The sequence below is a fragment of the Falco punctatus genome (genome assembly GCF_963210335.1).
Source record: "Falco punctatus genome assembly, chromosome: 6".
Lineage (NCBI taxonomy): Eukaryota > Metazoa > Chordata > Aves > Falconiformes > Falconidae > Falco > Falco punctatus.
This window is the reverse complement of record NC_137585.1, coordinates 89,816,549-89,839,331: the sequence shown is the minus strand read 5'-3', so window position 1 is coordinate 89,839,331 and position 22,783 is coordinate 89,816,549. Positions and strand designations below refer to the sequence as shown.

The following is a 22,783-nucleotide window of genomic DNA, read 5'->3' as shown; positions in this document are numbered from 1 at the left end:
TATTTCTTTAATGAGTTTTTTTGTTCTGACAGTCCTTTAGAACATGTTGGTTTACTGTTAATACTTAGGTGTTCACTTGAAAAATGGATTTATTGTGTTTATCATACTATATTCTCTTTGTTTAGAAGGCAACCATCAACAGAAATGGTAGAACAAGACCTTCTTGTCGCTCCCCTTCCTTTAGCAGGACTTTCAGTTTCACTCCAATGAAATACAGTTGAACTCTACAATCATTTTGATGGCTGATGCTCTTACGCTTTGGGTAAGTAGCTACCAGTCAGTTAAATGCAGGGAGGCCAAAAGCCAAATTGATTCCTTAATGTGTGCGCTCTGGGAAGTCACACTACAAGATCTCAATGTTGCACCACAGATGCTTGAGTGTGTCAATATTGGTGACAGACACATTTCAAAATGACCTTGACTATCCAACAGCCATGTCCCGTGGCACTAATTCCCTGCATAACAAGTTGACCACCTTTAAATGCAGAGGGCTGGAAAAAAAGCTACTATGATGAATAAGCTTCCTGTGCATTTTTCAGTCTTTTTGGCTATTAGGTGCTGTTACTGACCCCTAAGAAAGAGGTTTCTGTGTGTCTGTGAGATGCATGAGGCTCAGATCTTTACACTTCTGAGTGACTCAAGGTTTTCGGTCCTTGAGCAAACAATCTCTCTTTCAGTGAATAACCAGAGCTAAACAGCAAGAATTAGTTTGTGATTCCTAAGAGAGAGAATAAATATGAATATCAGGTATTCTTTTGGAGATAGGGATGTGTTTGTATTTAACTACAAATGGCAACTGAAGCAGGGTTTCTGAAGTCCCTGCAGAACCCTGTTCTCTCTCATTCATTCTCAAGCACATCCGTCTGAAGTGGCAGCATGGCTTGCTGGCACAGATAGCACGCTTGGATTGCTGGTTATCACTGGATACCAGGTAGCAGATATGGACAACAAGGGAACGACTAAAAAAGACATTCCTTAATATTCCAGAACTTATTTACTGCCAAAGACAGAGGGAACATGGTAAAGTTCAAACTGGGGAAAAAATTATGTGACCCAGAGGCACAAATGTTAGTATTTAGCAGCTCCTGAAAAAAAAACCCAGAGACTTCTGAGGCAGCCATAAAAAAATCATTGTCACGGGGGACAGGTGATGAGTAAAATATATGTGTGTATTTCAAGTCACTGCTGTTCAAGAAAGGGGATTTCTGTTTTGACTGGGTGCAGAAAAAGGCTAGTAGGATGGAGGAGTGGAAACAGCTTTAGAAGATGAGAGCTCAGCTTCTTTAACCTAGCAGAAGGGAAGCTGAGAAGGGGTTTTCTTTCTGTAAATTCATCAAATACATAAGAATAGTCCTAGGGCAAATGCTGAACAAACAACAAACACTGAAAAATTGAAAGGGCTGATGAAAAGAACTTCAAATATGTTTGGAGGCTGGAAAATAGGCCTAATAATATCAAGTTTGAAGAGATTTCTATGGTTACCCTTACCAAAAAGGACAGAGAGATTACTTGTTCATAGTGTGTCAGCTTCTCCCAGGAAAAATCAATTTGGTACCTAAGAGCTCTCTCGAGTTACACAAGAAGATGGTGAGCAGCCACGGCCTTGAACCAAAGCTGGTTCAAGAGTTCAGACAGGAAACGGAGCTCAGATCTTCACCAGTGGCATCATCCCTTACAGCAGTCTGTCAAAGAGGGTGTTGAATGGCTCAGCTCGTAATACTTACCTAGAAGACACAGTTTTAGCTCAAAGCAGTCATTGCTCCATGCAAATCAATGTTAGGTGAAATTTCACAGATTGAAAAAAGTAAGGTCTGTTGTGACTTTGAGGTCTAAGAACATACCCTACAACAAAACACAGAACATATAGCTTTGCAGGTAGAAAAACGCAGGCAAAAAATCGAAGGCTTACAGGCAAACGCAGGGACTTTCTCCTCTTCGGAATACATTTGATTCATTGATACTGGCTTTTTGTTTCACCTGCAGAGACTATCCTGTTCCTGAACTGACTCATCAGTCTCTCACTCCCCTGCTGCTTACAAAATTGTTCATGCCCAGCCTCTCCCTGGCAGGCGTTCGGTTCAGCCCACCTGATGGCACTAATATTTTATAGCTCTAAGTCACCTTCTTTGGTTCTTTCATCGCTTTGTGCTATAATCTCTGTTTCTTCTCACCCGCATAAACCAAACTTGTGAATACCCTGGCTGTGTCCACACTGGGCAGACCTGCAAGCAGGTAACCTTGAGGTTGGAGATCAGACATGCCAAAGGTTACAGCTCACTACACACAACGTCCTTCCAGATAGCAGGGGAAATTCCAGCCTTAACATTTCATGTCTCGTCCTGCTTCCTAGCCCCAAAGTCAATTACTAACAGCACTTCCTGATAATCTTTTAAAATCAGAAATATAACGACCAAATATATTCAGATGCATACAAAATATTTTACAGTAAAAAGAAAACAAAAAGAGTCCAGATCATTATTACAGAATTTTGATGCAACTGATTTGTTATTTGCAAACTGATCAGTTCACCAACTGATCAATTTGCTGTGTGATGTGGCACAAGGCATATTTGCCAGACTGGTTTTCATGTGAAAAAAAAACAAAAAACAAACGCAATTCAGAGACAGTTTGGTCAGAATTAATGCGCAGCTGTTCCCCTGTGCTATGCGGAAAAACAAAAGTGATGCTGACCTGTTATTCCAACTAAGCTCGGGATCTGAGCCGTCTTTGTGGGGTGATGTCAGGTTTGTAGGGAGCTCTGCTCATAAGCCCTGCAAGCAAAAGATGCAACCAGCTAGCATGGCTTTAAGTCACAAAAGGCAGCTGAGTGGGCTGTGGCACTGCTCCTGCTTGGGGTCCACTTAAGAAGGGTCTAAAAAACTCTCACGGCAGTATGGGAACAATCGCTGGTTCCTACACATTATATTTCTTCCCACCCTTCCCAATCAATCTGTGGCATGTAAACCTGTCAGCTTCAGAAGCTGAAGATCTAGCAAGATCCCAGTAAATTCCCTCTGCAGTGCCATGCAACATAGCTGTAGAATTGGGCACTTTCAGTCCTTCATTATGAACCTACCTCCATGAGATCACCACAGGCTCTGATTCACAATTTAATATATTTTCTGTTAATAATGAGATGAACTGAAGTAACTGCAAAGAAACTCAATTAGTATTGCAGCTAATAAAAATGATAGTTGTGACAGAAAAATTACTCCTAACTGCAGAATGTGCTTCTGCATGTTTTTCATTACTTAGCCTGCACTAACTCTTGTAATCTAACATATCCCTGCACTTCTGAACCACACATGGCTTCCCACGGAGCAACATCTAAAATTTGTGTCTACACCAGAGTGGTTTTTACTGCCACTTCCCATTACGAGTATCATCTTCCTCCTCCAAAGGCAGTCATGTAAGACACAACTCCAAGCACACACTTAGCATTTTAAGTACTGTTACCTGCTTCTGCACAAAAAAAGTCCATAGAAGAGGCCACATAAAAGTCAATTAAAACTTGTCTACAGACATGCTTCCTTCACTGCTCACCTGGCAGCAGCAGCGGTGGGTGGGTGGTTTTAGTCATTAGACTTTCAGAAACCCATGGATGTCAACTGCTGCATACGTAGATTTGCCAGTGTTGTTCTAGTGTTGTATTTTGCAAAATAGGTTATACCTATCTTAGTGCTTTTGAGAGATGCTGAAACACCTTAACGAGAGGATTTTTCACACAAGCATTGATAGCGTTCAGTGACCATGGAGATTCCTGCAGAGGTTAGCGTGTAATTGCTACTGGTGACTCTGAAAAGCTCTTTCTCTCCTGGTGTCTTTTACAAATAATACTTTACTCTGGTAGTAATTATCTTCCACCTCTTATGGCAGAAAGAATCATTTTGTGTTTCAAATTGCTTTTCATTTTTCTATTTCCGTAATTAAAAAGCCCCATTTATTTTATAAGCTTAATAAAAAATAATTGGAAACAAACAGTATTTTCAACAATAGAGATGAGAAGGAAAAGGAGGTGTGTAATATCAAAAAGACAGATCCCTTTTACCCCAAATCTGTCAAAAATTGGGTTACTGGCTTTACTGGACCTGTGTTAAATCCCACTGAGTTCAGTAAGTTGAGAGCTACAGTAGGTAGTTTTGCATTTCAGGGTGCGTTTTTAGCTCCAAAAAACGTTTTGCCAATAATCATGGTAATGCTTTTTTACTGATACAATTTGAACGTATGTTTATTTATGAACAGTAACACATGCAGCATGAACAGGTAACATTTGGTGACACAAAATCTGTGCTGTGAACACAATAACATTATTTTTTTCTTCTGTGTTGTACAAGTACATGTACTTTCAGACTGGCAAGAAAGACAAAAGCCTGAAAGTTGGTTCTGGCTTTGCAGTAATGCGTCCGAATAACCACTGAATAGTAGGATGTAACTTCTGAAATAATTTGATTAGCACTTTACTTATGCATTTTGACTAGTACAAAGTAGACTGTAAAAAAAAAAAAAAAACCAAAAAACAAAAACAACCAACCACACCTGTTTGTGGTACAGTTCATCTCTGGTGTAACTTCACTGATCGGAGCCCAGTGGGAATGATTAAAAAAAAAAAAAAAACAAAAAACAAACCAAGAAGACCTATTGTCTTCCATTAATAATTTATGTTCTTTTCTTTGTAAGTGACCTACTAAATGGAAATAGAAGAATCGGCTGGAAATGTCTCAAATATAAAATTAGGTGCACAGTGTCCTTATATATCTCACTCCCAAGGTTTTCAATTGCTTTACCAGAGAAGCTCTTTCTAGTTTGGGGGTACACAGCCAGGGATCAGAGGAAGCAACAGCTGTAAAAACAGCATGATCTTTTCCTTAATCCTTTTGGATAAGTCTCAGCCCATTTGAAGCAAGTTACGATTACAGTGCAGAAATACAAAGACATTCCTAAAAGGTACATCTTTTTGCTGATCACATGGATACCAGTAAAATTTAAATACCTACCAACATTATAGTTTCCATAGTCGAAATTCTCATTTCAGCACAAAGTGCAAATACTAACTCAAGTTTTAAAATTATGAGAATAAAAACCTATCTCCCCACACATGTGAAAGAACACAGGGACACAAGAGATGGCAGGACAGGGAGCCCCAGTAGCCCATTCAGGGAAACAGCCCTCCCAGTCTGGGATGGGCACTGGAGAGACCAGAGAGTCTGAGAGCTGGCTGCTGGAGGGAACAGAAGATCTGGTTTAAATGGTTTAAATGGTTTAAATGGCCCCTGGAACCCCATGGATCCTCAACAGGCAGTGTGGACCTTTGGGTCCCTTCGGGATGGCCCTGGGAACAGGGAGTGGTGGCAGCCTCACCCCTACCAGGCTACAGGATGCAGCAACTCCTCATGAAGTTCAGCCTCTGTTCCTGGCAGTTCCACAAATGAAACCATCCAAAGAGAGGAAACACCAATGCAACCCCAGCCTCATTAAAGAGCGGTGAGTAGTGCTAGAACTCTTCTGGTGGGGGTCAGTACTCAAGAGAAGAAAAAGCTGCTTTTTGATGGCAGGGGTGAAGCACCACAGCCTCTGTGGGAAGGTCACCAAGCCTGAGCCCCCTTCCTTTGGACAGGACAGGTCTTTTTGACAAAGCCCAGGTCTGGGGGGGTTCCAGCCCTGCAGCAGCCCATGGTATCATTGCCTGCACACCAGGGAAGGCCCACTGCCTCCTCCACTCCTGGGCTTCCAGAGGAGAGAGCAGGGAGCAGCTGGAGATAACACGATGTTGAAGACACTGCAAAAACAAAAGCCCTGCTCCACCCACAGGACCTCTGGCTATTTTCAAATCCTGCTGCTTTCTGAACTGAGGAATGAAAGTGGCTGTAAGGAGAGAAGGAATTAGTCATACAGGCTGGCTGGTGTGCATTTGCATCATTATTTCAGCTAAGTTTTGTTTTCAAAGAAACTTGGCAAAATAGTCCCTAAACTGGTCTTTCTGGTGAACAACTGAGTTCCCATTTTTGTTGCTGAAATTGGGTTCTGAGGGAGGTAACTGCGGCTGGGGAGGGATGTCAGGCAGGGGCTCCTGTGCCTGCACCTCACGTGTTGCTGCGGCTGTGAGGGCGGCTGCCCTGCAAGGACGGCAGGTCTGCTGCAAGCCTTGGCAGCAGCCTGGGGAGGATGGCAAGGGCAAGCCCCCCGAGGCAGACCGAACAAGCACTCTTCTCTCCACAACTAGTCCTGGTGAGGCTGAGCTGTCAGCTGAAGCTGCAGAGGAACTTTGGTGGGGACAGCGTGGGGGAAATGGAGCAGAGAAGCAGCTTTCTGCCAGGATGCGCTGTGCTCTGGGTGACCCCAAGGGTGTCTCTCCCCTCGCTTTACACATTTAAGCTCACTCTGCTCTTTTGGCATCTGGCTTTATGCAAACAGGTATTTTTACTGAGATTGAAGGCAGCACTTATTTGCAGAATAATCATTTTAGGCTGTGTTTGAAGTGTTCCCCTTTTCTCCTTACAATGATTTTCTCTGTTTAGTTTTGCTTGAAGCATTTCTTAACAAGCTTCTTCAGCTTACCTTGCAATCTCTGCAGCCAGGTGGGCGGGCTGGGCCACCGCTGCTATTTGATTGAACATCCACAGCTCTTTCCAAAAGATTGTTGCAGTCCCTGGATCCATGGGTTTCTCAGCATCTGTTTAGCTTTAAACTTGTGAGCCTTACTGAAGCCACGTGCATTTGGAGCGTGTCCAAAAAGTCCATAAAAGAGACTTTCAGGCCCTTATCGCTCCTAACTCAGCTGTGAGCTGTATGCCCAAGCTCTCAACTGAACTTTAAGAAACCTTTAAAGAAGCTTACAGTCAGAGCCACTCTTTCTGCTGCTTGGGACCTGACCCTGGAGGGAGCCAACGCAGACTCTCACAATATTGAAGCTGCTCTTTATTTTTCTGGAGTCAGATGCTCAAGTCAGGCTTCTAACTTCCTGAGGTACAAAACCACCAGGTGCTTGGGATATTTTACTGATGGAAAGTTCAGTAACTCCAGGGTTGGGGGCAACTGTGCATCGCTGTAGGGGTTACTTTCAAGCACCAGTGGTTAGTAATCCAATCCCTTAGTCTATCTGTATCTTAATTATTTAAATATGCAATACATACTTCATAAAGGATTAAAAATAATGCTGGCCAAAACTGGCTTTTAATCTATCCATTTCGAGAATACTATTTATTTATTTAAATGTATTATTCAATCTTCAGTTGCTTTGGTGTTTTGGAAGTGCTATAAAACTGAGCTATACTTCTGAAGATTAAATTTAACTTTTGGTACTTATTCTTTGCAAAACAGTGGATTGTTCAAAGGACAGAGAGAATAAGTGGGTTTAGAATTTGTGTGGTTCTATTTTTTTATTTTTATTTTTACTTTCAGTAACAGAACATACTTTAGAAAGCTTAAATTAAGATCTTGATCCAAAGTAAGATATAAAATTCTCATGATATTTGCAGAAAAAGCCTAGATAGGGAATGCAACTAGATAAGGTAAATGTACAAGAAAGTCTGGCTTAGGGATAAATTACTGAAACTCAATCACTTCTCGTCAAGTTTGCATGTCAAAACCTTGATATTCAAGCGACACTAATCATCTGCTTTTGTAAGCAGAAAATGAGACAGCTTTGTAGGAGATACACAATTATTTTTATTTCCTGTTATAATTCTCTTAACCATTTAGTATGTGTGGCAATATCACTTTTGAGTTTGTTCAGATATTCACATCAGTAAATTTGATCCCTGCACTATACTTTTCTATGTCCTTTTAATATCCTCTCTCCTTCCAGTTTTCAATTTATTCCAATTTCTCTGGTACGCTTTTCATAACTATAATATATTCCAATATCAGGTTTTATAATTACTTGGACTCTATTCATTTCCAAATTTATATTTCAGGTTGTATTTCCTCTTGTGTTACAAGGAACAGACCATTGTACTGAAAAGCAATCTAGGATGTATGTGAAAATTATTGCAATAGTAGTGTAGGAAATCTGGTTTAATTTAGGGAGTATCTGGGTTGGTGGCTGAATAGCATGGGGGAATTATTCAACAGAAGGCAGGTCAGGTGGCTTGATACATCAATAGACAGCTACTTTTTAATGTGCTGATTGGCAGATGGGTATTTCTGCCAGTATTATCTTTGATTTTACTGAAATTAAATGTCAGCACTTGAAGGCATAGAGTCTCCACACATTGATGTGTTACAAAAAATGCCGTGGTTTGGATCTGGCTCTGGAGAGCTCGATGCTGCATGGACATGGTTCTGTGCTGAGCAGCACCTCTAGACACCACAGGAAAACACAAGGCTCAACTCTGCGACTGAGCCCTGAACCCTGATCCACCTGAGAACATAATTTCATACTTAAGTTTAAATATGTGAACAGGTGTTTACAGCTGGAGTGGACTGCGCATGTGCTGAACAGTAAGTTGATGTTTAAGTGCTCCAGTGCAGCCTTATGTTTAGTATCCTGCAAAGTGGAGCTCTAAACACCTCAGGACAATGGTACAAAAATAAGTTATGGGTCAGAAAGATGCTGAATCTTCAGTCTGGAGAATAAATACCTTGCAAATATGAGGAAAATCACAACACGGGCATTTTTTTAAAGGGGAAACCTGTAAACCGTGTCCAAAGATTAGTGGAGGGTGAATGTAGCTACTTGCAGGTACACATTTCTGCAGAGTAAAAAATCATGAAACAAATCTCAATGTACTAATGTTCAGAAGGCAAAATAGGTAGTTTGAAGGATTACAGCAACTGTATTGTTTGTAACATAGGAACCTGGTTGAAGTGAGCACTGAGGAGAAGAGAGGTAAGAAAAATAAAACATACCTCTTCAGGGACCAAACTGAGGGAAAGGGAGATTGAAAATGTAGTGGGAGTTGACAAAAGATACCAGCACTGATAAAAAGAGTTCTCAAGAAAAAGCACTGAACTAGTGATCTTTTTAATCAAAAAAAGCATATCCTTTGGAAAAAAAAGGGGGCTTAACAATGACTTCTGTAGAAGGAATGAAATAAGAAGTAGTACAATGAGCACTGGAAGTGGATCAAAAGAGAAAGTGATCTTTTTTTCCTAAACAGAACAGTTATATTCATTAGGATCATAAACCAAATACATAAAGAGGAGGGAATGCAGGAAGGTGGGGAGGGGTGGCATGAACCGAGGTAGAGGGAGGGAGTGCTGAGAGCAGAGTCCCGAGTTCAGCGTGTCACCACAATGGCATCAAAAGAAAAGGAAAAGAAAAGAAAAAAAAAGGAAATGAAAGAAAATTGCAAATTTTTCTTAGTTACCATTCTGAAAAGAACAAAGTTTTGGTGGGAAATAGGTCACGAAAGATGTGAAGAGGCAAGGAAGGCAGGCAAGACCCTTGTTTGCAAGTGCAGCACAAAAGTGGGGTTGTTCAGACAGAAACACTGTGATCAGAGAGGAGATTTCCGAGGCTCGAATGGACAATCTGCTGCTTTTCAAAGTCCCATTGTGTCTAAGATGAAAGGATAGCCAGAGCATTGTAGTATCATAGCTTACAGATAAAAGTCAGAAAGGTTTTGAGACACGCATTTTAATTATTAAATGGAGGATTAACGGCTGTATTAACATTTACAGTGATTAACATGCTTAGGAGCAGATGGAGACTATGTATAATTGTTTGTTTTATACTTTTATACATTCCTTCCTGGGGAATCTGTGCACCTTCTATGTAAAACTGATAGCTGAAACCTGAAATCTGGTGGGCACTAGAGGGTAGGCAGCATTCTTGCCACAAAGTCCTGCTAGCTGGGAGTACACGGACAAATTTTTTTGGGTGCCATCTGTATGGCTCCTGCACCCATCTGACTTCGGGGGCTAGAGCCTGATTTGTTCCCCGTCCCCACTCCAGCCCCAAGCAGCTCAGCCCAAGCTCTCCGCTCTCACTGTGCGGCCGCAGGGCAGAGCCTGTCCCTTCCTTGATCCGGGGCTGGCCCAGGTGAGGACACATAGAAGGGCAGTGGGAGCAGAAGTGTCACCCCCCTACCACCCGACCAGACTGGCAGCTACCACTCCTGCTTCCCAGGCTCTGGAAACATGAGGTGACTACACATCCACGCACAACTGTGGATGGACCAGGCTCTGCAAGAGCTGAGTGTATCTCGCAGCCAGATACTCCTCAGATGCCACAACGCCCATGCTGTGATATTGGCAGGCTCCAGGCAGCATCTCACTTACTGTGCCTAGACCGTTTGCTGTTCTGCGCCTGAGCTGCTCTCTGGGAGGGGTGTTGGGATCTCTAGGGCTCCCCACTGACTATGGGGACACTGAAACACCCACCTCAGGATGGACCCAGGAGGTACTGCATCAGGCTTCAGAGCTTAGACTAGATGCCTAGAAAGTCTGGCTGACTATGGCTTTTCTGCAACGTGTTGTCCTAACGACAACAAAATAGAACTCTAGAAAAAAAAAATCTATAAATTTTTTTTTTTTACTCTTGCTTATCCCCTTCAGTTCTGTGAAAAACAGCCTCCCTGCAACTGTGGTACTGTGCAAAGAAACAATTTTCATGCAGTAGTTTGGTCAGTGTGCTAGTTTATAATTAGGGTTATGCTGATTAAAAATAGGAGAAAAATCTAATTGCAAAGTCCTGCAGGTCCACAAAGTCAACATTTCCCACCTCTTAATATAATAGTTGACTAATGATCATCACCTGACTCAGAATACTTTCCCCACATTCACAGCAGAGTAAATGTACAAACAATTCTCTCAGCTGAATTTTAGGCATTTCAGATATGTGTACATAGCATTAATTTATCATTCAGTCCTGTGCAATATTTCATCAACAATTCTGTCTGGTAAGTTTTTCTTTCTGACCCAAAAGGATTATTACTGAATCATCTTCTCTAGAAAGAAAACAATCGTTAATCTGCTGAAACTCAATCTATGAGAGTAAACAGAATCATTAAGAGGTTATATGGAATCAGAATACCTTTATAATCTGACTAGTGCCACACCTAGGCCAGCATACAGATTATGGCCCTCCATTGTACAGGAAAGCAGAATAGTTTCATAAAAGTTACTTGGTAACGGCTTTGATTTTTCTCAGATGATGATCTGATTTCATTACCTTTACATACCAGTATACACTGAGCTTAATTTTCACGTGAGAAAATCACAGTCAGTGGCAGGAACATTTCTATTTGGCTGCAACTTCAAAGAGGGAATAAAAAATTTAGAAGGTAAGATCAATAGCTGGAAAATGAAATTCATCTTAAGAAGGAAACTTAAGGCTTAGAGCCATGCAAAACAGCCAGAGAAGCTGTGATTCAAAATCATACTGGATGAGAAATTATAAATCTCAACTGAAGAAGGAGCTGTTCAAGCTAAAAGAAAGACGTGCAGCAGGAAAAAACTCACCCTTCTTCCCCCTGTCCTAAATGACTGGGAGATAAAAAATCAGGCACAGCAGCTCAATTAGCTTTTCATCCCCAGCTGTATGGACCAGGTGTATCTGCAGAGCACACACCTCCCCACCCTACTGCACCAGTTACCTAGAAACTCTTTTAGGCGCACTGAGGTGTGGCTTGGGAGGTGGCTCCACAAAGGGAAGAAGGCACTGAAGAGGAGCTTTCCGTGTCCTGGGTATTTGCATCATCTAGTGGGTGTACTGTAGAAAAGAGAGGAAACAGTTTTGGGTCTCCAGTCCCAGGTAGAGACTCATAACTGTGAACGAGTTTGGCTGAGGGCCACCACGATGGTGGGGAACTGGAGCACTTGCCCTGTGAGGAGAGGCAGAGGGAGCTGGGGATGTCCAGCTGGAGCAAGGATAGCTTCTTGTGGGCTGAGCAGCTGCCCCAGGTGCCTTACAGGGAGGCACTGAGGAGGAAAAGCCAGGCTCTGCACGAGTTGGGGCATGAAAGGAGGATGAGAGACAACAGGCATAAGCTGAAACAAGAGAGGTTCAGACGGGATGTAAGGAAAACATTTTTTCCTGTGAGAACAGTGAAGCAGTGAGGTGGGTTGTCCAGAGATTTTGTGCAGTGTTCATCATCATAGGTTTTCAGGATGCAGCTGGATAAAGTCCTGAGTAATCTGATCTGAGAGCTGACCCTGCTTTGAACAGGCGTTTGGACTAGAGACCTCTTGGGGTAGGTCCCTTCCCACTTGTAACTGTACTATTAAAGAGAAAAAAAACCCACGCAAACAAGAAATCCGCAGGTGAAAGAACTGTCTGTACATCAAGACTGATGTAAGTACCTAATCCTAAGAAAAATTTTCAGACACTGGAGTCTCCTTTGGTGGTCAATTTCCATGCACAAGGTATTTCGGGTACAGGTTTTGCTTCAGCATCTCCTTTCTGCTTGCTAGCTGACCTGTCCCCATCCCTCCTAGCTCTGTTGCAGCGGTTCCAGCCTGAGATATCCATTTCCTCCTGTGTGCAGAAGAGGGAATCCAGGTTTGGGACATCAAGTGTGGCAGTACTGAGTGAGGCGATACCCAAATCCATTCAGGACTCCAGTCTGGAGTGTGTAATAAGCAGATAATAAGCTAATAGCTACTAATTAATTTCCCTGTATTGTAACTAGTTTGTAGGCTTTTATGTTACTTTGGAAGCTGTACTACACCTACCCATTCCCCACAAACTGTTGTCCTGTGTGACTGATTTCTAATCCTGCAAATTAAATGAGCTTAATTCTTTTATAATGGCAGACACCACATGTTAAAAATGGGAGTTCCCGGAGGAAGCCATAATGGCAAGCTCCAGATGGGGCAGTGACAACGTATCAAACAGTAATCCCACTCACGGGTTTGAAGATCAAATCCTATATCCCTCTGAAGGACGTAAGTACCATTTGATGCCTAAATCCCAAAGCATTTTGCTCAGCTGCTGCATAACCCTATCTACTGTAGGAACATGAAACTTCGCCTCTGTGCATGCTCACAGATGCCTTATATTTGACAATAGCGAGCATTTTGGCATCTGTGTTACACCTGAGTGCTTTCAGGTTTCACAAAGTGTATGCTGTGCCATCTGTCTCATCGCGGATGTTTGGTGCATTAGACATGCTCTCAGCCCAGTTCCTGGATCAGAAACTGGGATCCTCACTTGAAAGAGGGGAAAGGAAAATCCTGAGTTTCAGTCCTTTTCTGAGGACTGTTGATATGTTATACAGTACCTGAGTAAAATGCTAATTGGGTTGTAAAATGCTTCAGTGGGATCTGAAATGCAGGACAACCCCTCCCCAAGACGTTCCCTTGCAGTAAAGGTAGCAACCCAGGTTCCCTGATGTGAGCTTTCTTTGTGCCTTGGTTAGTTTTCCGACCATGGCTGCGCCGTGACCCACCTTCAACAAGGATGACAGACTGTCCTCAGCCTGGCCAGCAGTTTAGGCTCATCCAGGGAGCTAGTTCTGAAATTGCAGTGTTTTAAAATATGCAGAGATGAAGGGAATGAAATGGTCCGCATCCTAGGTGAGTTAAACACGAAGGAACTGCATGAAAGAACCGGCTAAATCTTGATGCTTTCAGGGAAGAAACATTTGCCCCTGGGCAGTGTATCTCAGTATCTCAGGCAGGCTCCTCCAGGTGGGAGGAGATGGAAAGGAAGGAAAACAGGGAGAGCAAAGGAAAAACCTGTTGTGTCCTCTTGGCTAGATAAGTGGCTTCCCTTTTGGCGGGTTTATTTTGTCATCCTTTCCTGAGGCATCCCTTCAGATAGGGAGCCACGTTCCTAAAAATGGGGCTGTAAGACTGAGCACCTTGTCTCTTTGTGATCTGTGCTGAGGTGTTTGTAATTCAGAAGCAGCATACAGCTCATTCCTCAGGAGTATTTCCCTTCACTTCAGGGTAGGCATAGATTACATACAGTGTTTGATCAAGTTTTGTTTTAAATTGAGCCTTGGAGTCTCTGATGTTCTATAAAGGGCCGAGCACGCTGACAATGCTGTCTGAAGGACAGCCCTTATGCAAACAGAAGTGTGCTCCCCTCAGCCAGATCCCTTAATAGCTTTCCACCGCTATTTTATTTTCCTCGCTTTTACCTCTTGGGCACTTTAAAGCAATCTTTCCTTTATCCTACATTTTTCTGCTACTCAGTCAATCAAGATGGGATGGTCAAAAGGATGCTTGCTCCTTTACACCTCTGCTGAGTTAGCTGTGCTGTTTCAAGTACCCATTCCTATCTTTTACTGAGGGAAGCATTAAGGAATTTCATCAGTTTAATGTCTATTATGGCTAATTTACAAAACATAGAATGGTTGCCTTAAAGAAGGCTAAAGCTGAAAACGAGAATATTTAAAATTTGGAACAAAGACAGCTTTTCAATCGACTCTTTATAGTGCTGAAACCACTGGGATATGTTTCCAGGCAACAAGTTGCCTAACTATGTGACTAGCAAGGACATCTGCCATCTTTAACTGTGCTTAAAAGGATCCACGATGCCTGCAGTCATTTTTAAAAGGCCTGGAAGGGTGAGTAACTTCCTCTTTCGCATCTTTAGCGGGAAGATTTGCTAGCACTAATGGTCCTAGTCCATCCAACTGGATCACTGACCTGATGTAATGAAATCATGATGCAGGATTTCTATTTCACCAAGTAATTTTTCCCCTTCCTTCCTAAAGAAAGGCAGGCCCTTCTCCTTAGGTAATGCCCATTCCAAAACAGGCATGTCATCACCTGTCAGCTTTTGATTAACGTTTCCTCCCACCCCTATTTCATCTCATAGAAGAATGAGGCACTCTTTTCTGAACTCATCTCCATTTAAAAAATTACGTAAAATAGAACATTTATCAAAACGGGATTCAAAAATCCTGCTTTGCCTCCTTAGATACACAATTCCTTAGCAGAGCTGTTGCTCTGGTGTGCTGGGATGGGAGACAAAGTAATGAATATTGCCCACAGAGCATACATGTTATAACTTTTCTGAACAGATTGTAATTCAGAACGTAGAAATTCTTTCACTGTGGAAGCATAGGACACAACACAGGCCGTGCCCACACTGCACACAGCTCTTAGACTAGACCAAAGCTGTATTATAATTTCCCAGCTAGTCTTGCAGGAGAGCAGAAAAGAAGTTCTAAGGATGGAGTTAACATGAATCTAACACTAAACAACTGATACTTTGCTTGGACAGCTCTAAAGCGAATAGGCTTGTTTTCAACGTGCAGAAGAAAACCCTGGAGGATGTATATTACAGTGTCTCTGTAGTTTTGGGAGTATCCATAAAAGATTGAAGAAATGCTTGCGGCACACATTTACATGGTTAGGGTTATGCCCAGCCGGCTTCTCTCAGTGTTTGAAGATTTCTAGGAGGGTGCTGAGTGTCTCTTGCAAGAACAGTATAATTGCATGCCATGGTGCCAAGAGCTGGCACTGGTGCTCAGAGCAGCAGCCTTGCAATATACTCTTCCCCAGCAGCTTCCACCTGACCTTGCTAGTTCATTTCCTTCACCCTTGTGCTTTAATTTCTTGTGCAATAGTGCAGTGAGCCTCTTGTCAGCTCTTCAACTCCCAGTTCAGATTTAGCCTTGTATCAGCTCCCTGCTCCAGTCTGCCACTCAGCTGTGAGTAGCTTTATGCCAGGGTGGAGAAGCACAATAGCAGGCAGGAGAAATGGAGGAAGAGGGCAGGATGTTCTTCGTGCTGGCAAATGCCAGCTTAAAGCACTTGTGAACCTGTGACTTGAAATGGGTCATTAAGAATAATGTACCTTGGAATTCTGGCAATACTGCACGGTTTTATGGCAGAAGGACAAGTCATGAACAAAGTTTTTCTCTGTGTTTAAAGATAGTATCTCACATAATTAAAAAGTAAGGCATTTGCTGCAGCTTCTTGATAGAGTCTTAGCACTTAATAGAGTAACACAGTTTGTTATAGCCTCTTTATTCCATCCTCCAGCTGCACAGGTCTTAGGTTCAAAGCATGGTGTTTCCCTGGAAATTCAGACTGCAGTAAAGGATTTAGACTAGCTTTCAGCCAGCCAACTCTGACTGCATCGTCCCAAACACCATTTGAAGAAACACATTTCTTTAATTTTTCCTTGAAATCATGTCACAAGTTGGATACAGCTTTCAAGAGAGAAAGATTATTATTATAAATAGATAACCACAGCTTCGGGCTGCATCATTTGTTACTTCAATCTCAGTTAGGTCCATAATAATGTTTGCGCTCAGAAAATCCTCAAGAGCATGAGAGTGCATTTGTATGGCCTGTTAGGCACAAAATTGCCTGTTTTATTGGTGCAATACAGGTGCACCTTTTAAAAATTTTACTCCCTGTGTTTATAACTGCTCAGCTAAAAAAATTACAAAGCAGACAGGGCACTGTCTCGTAATATGAAGACAGTGGCTGCTAAAGCAATGCACATGTGATTTAAGATGCACTTTTCTTAACGTATTAACCTGCTCCGTTTCTTCAGCCTACTTATCAAAATTCTTTCCTAAACAACATCCACACCAAACCAGAGCTGGAGACATCCAAGCAACGGCATTACGTGAAGACCTCATGAAATAAATAGCAGCTTTCCTTCCTTAAATAGTTTTGTTACCGAGCAGGTTGAACTCCACTGCAAGTATACAGTTTAAGAGACGTCCACACTGTTTCAGCACACCAAGCAAGCTCTAGTTGTTTCACCTCCACAATTGGCTAAATGACACTATGATGTGTCAGCACCAAGTTTTTGCTTGCCTTAGTACCAGTTCTCAGTTTAACCATAAGTATTACCGTTGTGATCACTAGCTTGTGAATATATATTTTGACTTTTGAGAAAGTTTATTACTTTGCTGTGCTCCTGCAAATGAAGTTTAGGTTTCATAGTTTAGGCCATAACAGTACAGCCACATCATGATTCAGTCTTGTACCCTTTGGATTTGACTGAAGAGGCATTCTTACAGACAAACCTCCAGCCCTGGGGTTAGGTGTCTTCAAGTGCAAAGGTTCCGTAACCCAGGACGTGCACGCTGGTGGTAGCTCTCATTTAGAGGGAATGGGAACTAACTTTATTTTTCTTTCTTTCTGCTACAGGGAATGGCTACCCCAGATAACTTGGAGCTCAGAGCACAGCTCAGTGGTCTTCTTATCAGGAGCCTGAAGAAAGAACCAGGTCTTCTTTTGGCTTTTCAGAATGGGAAAGACGTGAGGCCTTGGTAAGCTCATGACAGATATTGTTCCCCTCCCCCCCGCTTTCACTGCTGCCAGGGTCATGCCTGCAGGAATCATCACTTCCAACTGGCAGAAAAAACATAGGTACAGCCACTCCATCCCCAGCGCTTCTTTTCCCTTCTTAAAATTTGATCCTAGTCTCCAAAGCACTTCATTTTCCCATGCATTCCTGCTGAAATCAGTGGGAATACTTATCTGAATAAACTGTGAAAAATTACACTATTATTCTTTAGGGAAAACATAGATAAAGGCAACGCTGGAAAGCAGCTCTGAGGTAGCTGAATCAAGACTGAATTAGTATAGACTACCTAGCTCAAGGTTAGATCCCAGTTCCCTTTGAGGATGAACTCTTCTGATTGATCTACAAAGCTCCCTGGAGGTTTCCAGATTTCTGGGGTAGTGTTACAAGAAGTTATTGCTGTGTTTTGCAGTGAATTCAATATTGGGACTCTAACCTAAGACTCACAGCCACTTGGTGTATCCCAAATTAAGTAAGGGTTTGTTGTCATACACTAACTACATATCATCTACATATCAGAAACCTGGGACCGAAGCAGAAATAAAAAGGCTGTTCCACAAGATCACCTAAAAAGTCTGTGCTGGGACCAGTAATTGAACTGAAAATGTCCTCATCCTGCAACAGTAGCGGCCAGAATCTGCCAGAAAGAAGAGAAGCCACTGTCTGCCTCTTTCTTAAAGCTGCTGCAAAAAAAATACCAAATTACATTGTCCTTCTAACACTGTTTTTTATTAGAACAGATTAGAACAGTAAGTATTTTTTTTAAGGTGAGAAACTCAAAAAGAGCTGAAAATAGGAGACACTGAATCTCCTACCTCCTGTATTGGGCTGGGCAGGGTTTTCTCTCCAGGCCTCTTCTCAGTCTAACAATTTTCTGTAGCTTTCCAGTTTGGATCAACTTACACCATCTCAACAGGTATCTCTAAAATTATCTTTTCTTTAGCTCTGAACTACATGTTTGTTTTCTGCACCTTAGCAGCTCCCTGCCGGCCCAGTCTGTCCCTTCCCAGCTGCCCAGCTCTGCTCACCTGCACCTTTTCCTGCTGAGCAAGTTCAGTTGATGTCAGAAAAGGAGCAACTGCCCCGTCTGTAAAATAGTCCTCTTTTGCCAAAGCCCAGTGGTCAAGGCAAGGCAAACAAGCAGTCTTCCCACCTGCTTCCCACCACTATTTTTCAAAGGAACACAAAATCCACTAAACTGCAAACCAGAAAATTAAACAGATGCTATTCATCACAGTCCCACCCCAGCACCTGGGCTGCCATACCATCTCTTTCCACCTCAGCTCCTCTCTCTCTTCTACACCTTATTCCTGTATGCCCATTTCTCACTGTCAGCCCAAATACTTTTATATTTTCTTTAATATATATCAGAAGCATTTAATTTTTATGGAACTTTTCCCCTCTGTTTCCAAAAGCTCAGTGTTCCCTCAGATCATCTTATTTTTTTCTTCTGCTCTCTTGTAAATTGTTTTTCATTCAAGACTTTCTTTTCTTTGCTTACCTGAAACTCGATACGCTGTTTCTGATTATTTTTCTCCATTTTGAATCTACTCATCTCAGTCTTTCTTCTCCTGAAGAATCTGGTGTCCTTGGCTTGAACACAGTTTTGGACACTGATTAGAGGCATATCCAGATCAGATCCTTGCAGGGAGCATGCCCTGTAGGTGGGCTGACATCAATGTTCATTTTCATTTCAATGTTTATTTTCATTTATGCCAGCTCAGAATTTGGTTCCACTTTCTTTGTTTCTTTCACTTTAATTTGGCCTCTTTAAAAAAATAAATCTTACATCTTACCATTCATGGCTTAGATTGCTACCAGGTAACAATGCTTACTTCTCCCTCCTTATTTTTTTTTTTTTTTTTTTTTTTACTGTGACTCCTGTGCCTTTCCAGGACTGGAGCTGTCTATTTCTGCTTGTGTTCCTACAATCCACACTAATGTCCACTCTCAAAATCCTTATTTGCTGTTTTCCGCTTCATACCCTAGAAGTTTTATCTGATCTGTCAAGTTTCTTTTATAATTGTGTTCAAACTCTTGACCTTGTCATATGTTATTTTCTTTATAAGAACATGGGAATTGCCAAATCAGAAAACAAACAATGATTCATCAAGCCTACTAGCTTGTCAAAGAGGGCAGAAAAAGCTCACAGAATACCTAGACAGGAATACAGTATTATATAAGGGGATATAAATCCTCCTTGGCTTCCAGCATTGATCAGTTTGAGCCCTCAGGCTTTAGTTTATATAGTTTACAGTTCTTATTTCAGCTAGTATAAAGTATCTATGGTCTTTTCATGCACATGTATTTAATGCTGGTTATATTTTACCAACATTTGGGCTAAAAAATATTGTGTATGTTATTTGCATACTACGGGAGAGAAGCCTTTTCCAGTGCTGAGAACTTCTCTGATTAACCTAAATATAAATAAAACAATGGGAGAAAAGAAGTATTTACTTTTATGCACCTTCTCTGAAAGAGGATCCTTCTTCTCTCTGTTTTTATGTACAACTCTTTATATTTTTCTTAAGAACATTAAATAATTTGAGGCTCTCACCCACTCTGTCTGGATTTGTGGTCCAAGATGTAAAAAGAACAAGAACAGTTTCCCAGTGGAGAGGAAAGTTATTCCTGTAGATCTACAGCAGGAAAACATACAGGACAGGGTTGCAGGCTCAGTTCTGGTAAAGCTCAATAGTGAGGCAGGGACTGAGACCGTCAGTTTGGAAAGAGAGCCTTAAAAAGGCAGCTTTAGATAGAAAATTTCACATAGATTTTAGTTAGACCAGTTTTGTCCCTTTACATTTTGTGCCTTTGGGATGAGAGAATCCCCAAGATGCCAGTTGCCAAGGAACTTTCATAAATAAATACCATGAATGCAGTACCACTTCCAAACATATTTCTGTCACATTTTCTAGGTACTCTATACAGCTTTTTCTTTCCCTGTAATAAAAGTATGCTTGAGAATGGGATATATAAGTGCCTTTTTTTGGGGGGGGGTAAAACACATGAAATATGGTTTTCAAACATCTGAGTTTGAGTCTCCAGCAGGGCATCAGACATATGGCCATGCTGTTCCAGTTATGAGGTGGCTGTCCTGTATGGAGCCAGTGCTCTGGTACTGCCATCCCATCCCACTTTGGAACTTTACTCACAAGTTAAAACTGTGCAACATCTTCATCAGCCATAGAGAGGAGGCTCCCCTGTGCCAGAGTCTCCAGCCAGCAGAGCCATCAGCTTCCACCACCCAAGGTTGGCCCACTTGGCAGAGCAGAGTCCCAGAAAACCAGCCGCCACAGCATCCCATGGGCCAGCTGGAAAACCTCAGAGAGTTGATCTCAGAGCCTCTTGAAATCTTCTTCCCAAAATGACTCAGGGCTTTCTGTCGGTTTATGACTCTTCCCATGGCGTGCTTTGAGCAGTTCATGGACCATTGTCAGTTAAAGCAATTGACTCATTGAACTCTCTTCAGTTCTAAGATCAAAAAACAAAAGCTCTGAGTAAGGTACTGCATGCTGTATTACACTTTAGGTAAATAAAAACAGCTGGGATGGAAACCGTAGATCAGAAATTTGGTTTTTCCCTCTTTAGGTTGAGGGGGAGGTAGATAGATCTTATTTTATCTTCCCCTACTAAGACTTGAAGGATATAACTAGCTTGTCATATAAATGAACTTTGTCAGAGCTAGTCAAATTTTTCAGTCATCTCAGTTCCCTCTGGTATGTTCAGCTCAAATAGATGATGCGTGTAGTGTTTGCTCTGTTTAGTAGCACAGGATACTCTGCGGTCTTCCTTTAAACCTCCAAGAATTATTTTTCCTTTTTTCCACTGAAAAGAGTGCCCAGAGCTGCCTCTTTCTACAATTTATTTATATGAACTTTGACAACTTTCATGTACAAAAGATGGTGCTTAAACATTACCCATGTTTTTCCCTTGTTTCCTACCAATCACAGCCCCGGAGGAGGTTTGAGTAATTCAGTTTCACTGATTGCAAATGAGCAGGAACTTCAGGTGCCATGTGTTGTTTTCTAACACAACCTTGTTAATCAGAGAGACACCCAGAGAGACCAGCTGCATGCAACTGAACCTTGGCCATCTAGTTAGTGTGTTCCAGCTTGCCTGGGTAGCCTCCCGGGCCCTGCTCTCTCCCAGAAGAAATTCAGCACAGGCAATACTTGTTCTCCAGGGTTAGCGAGGAGGAGGGTGCCAAGGTGTGCGTACACGCTCTGACTTCCTACATCAGAAGGGTAAACTCTGTATTTGAAGTATGTTTTCTGTATCTATCCGAAAAAGCGTTTGGTCATCATTTGGTATCATTACACTTTTGATGCATAGGTATTTAAAAATGAAAGGAGAGCTGGATCTTTAGAGGAACAATAAGGCATTTTGTCTGAATAATAGCTCCTATGGACTTTTAATGGTTACGAGGCTGAAGAAACCATTTGCTCTTGAATGCTTAGCAGCTGATTCAACACAGGCTGATTAGATAAAGAAAAGAGAGTAGAAGGATAATAAATAAAGAAGCGTTGTGATGAGGGTTCTAAGGAAATGAAAAACACTTTATTGATAATCAATCTGTGGTAGGTTTTGATAATGAATTCCTGTATAATAAGTAGCCTCTGTGCTCACCCTGCCACTGGAATTCTAATGAGAAAGATAATAGATCCAAATTAGAAGTTTGCCAGTGAGCCTGTTATTAAAACAATTAAACATTTTTAATGCAAATAAACAGAAGTTACAGTCTGTATTTTGCCATTAGGTTATATGTTATCTTCCTTTTGTTCCTTACTAATAAATGTATCCTTTGGATATATACTCTTAAGAGTTTTGTGATTACTGTCTCTTGAACTAGGTGAGACTATTGTAGATGAAATAACTGTCTTAAATACCAACATAAGATCATTTAATTATGTTGCATTGGGCAGGTAAAAATAAGTTTTCATTTCAAGCCGCAGATGGATATGAAAGTCATTCTGCCCTTGAAGGCTGTAAGCTCTGTTGACCTAAGTTCTATTGCAAGGCAGCGGCATGCATGGCACAGCAGTTAAAAAATATAAGTTTATCTGTCCATGGGTTAATCAGATTTCTTCTTGCATCTGGACAGCTACGATCAACCCCTTGCTGTGCTCTGCTGGAACGAGCACTGAACAGCACCCCACACTCGCACAGCAGAGTTTTCTCACCTCAGACCCACCTTCTGATGGTGTCCCTATGCTTAAAACACTTGCTGTAATTCTGCCTCAGTGGCTATAATATCCGCCATCAACTGCTTCTCACCAGCCTGTTGAGACTCTGCCTCTCCACCTTACTTAGCTGCTGTTTAGCTTATTTGTTGTTACTCTCATTTTATTTCTCCAGTGAACTTACTGCATGATTGATTCTTGCTAATTCTGCCAGCTGGTCACTTTTGTTTCCAAACAGGCTTGTCACATGGCTTCGGCGATTTATGCTGTGCTCTTGCTCTCCCCCCTTTCGCACCGCCAGCCGTCACGGAAATGGGGGCCCAAGTGGTTGCCGGAGGGTCGCAATGGGCCACTGTGGCTCCATGCGCCATTTCGGCCCTCACAGCACCATCTCCTCTGCCCTTTTGCAAACGCAGGTTGAGCAGCTGACCTGGCG

At 42.0% G+C, this 22,783-nt stretch overlaps 1 protein-coding gene across 8 annotated transcripts in view; it reads left to right on the top strand.

The window, feature by feature from the left end:
- The window catches only part of LOC308066622 (uncharacterized protein), a 70,822-nt gene that overhangs the window by 10,130 nt on the left and 37,909 nt on the right, over window positions 1-22,783 (top strand). For all 8 annotated transcript variants that reach the window (XR_013929226.1, XR_013929227.1, XR_013929228.1 and 5 more), the window contains exon 1: window positions 1-22,783. This exon is cut by the window's left edge and continues 10,130 nt beyond it. Coding sequence is in view for 5 of the 8 variants with exons in the window: in XM_080394111.1 (XP_080250237.1) it covers window positions 22,611-22,783 (173 nt within the window). In the remaining 3 variants the exon portion in view is untranslated.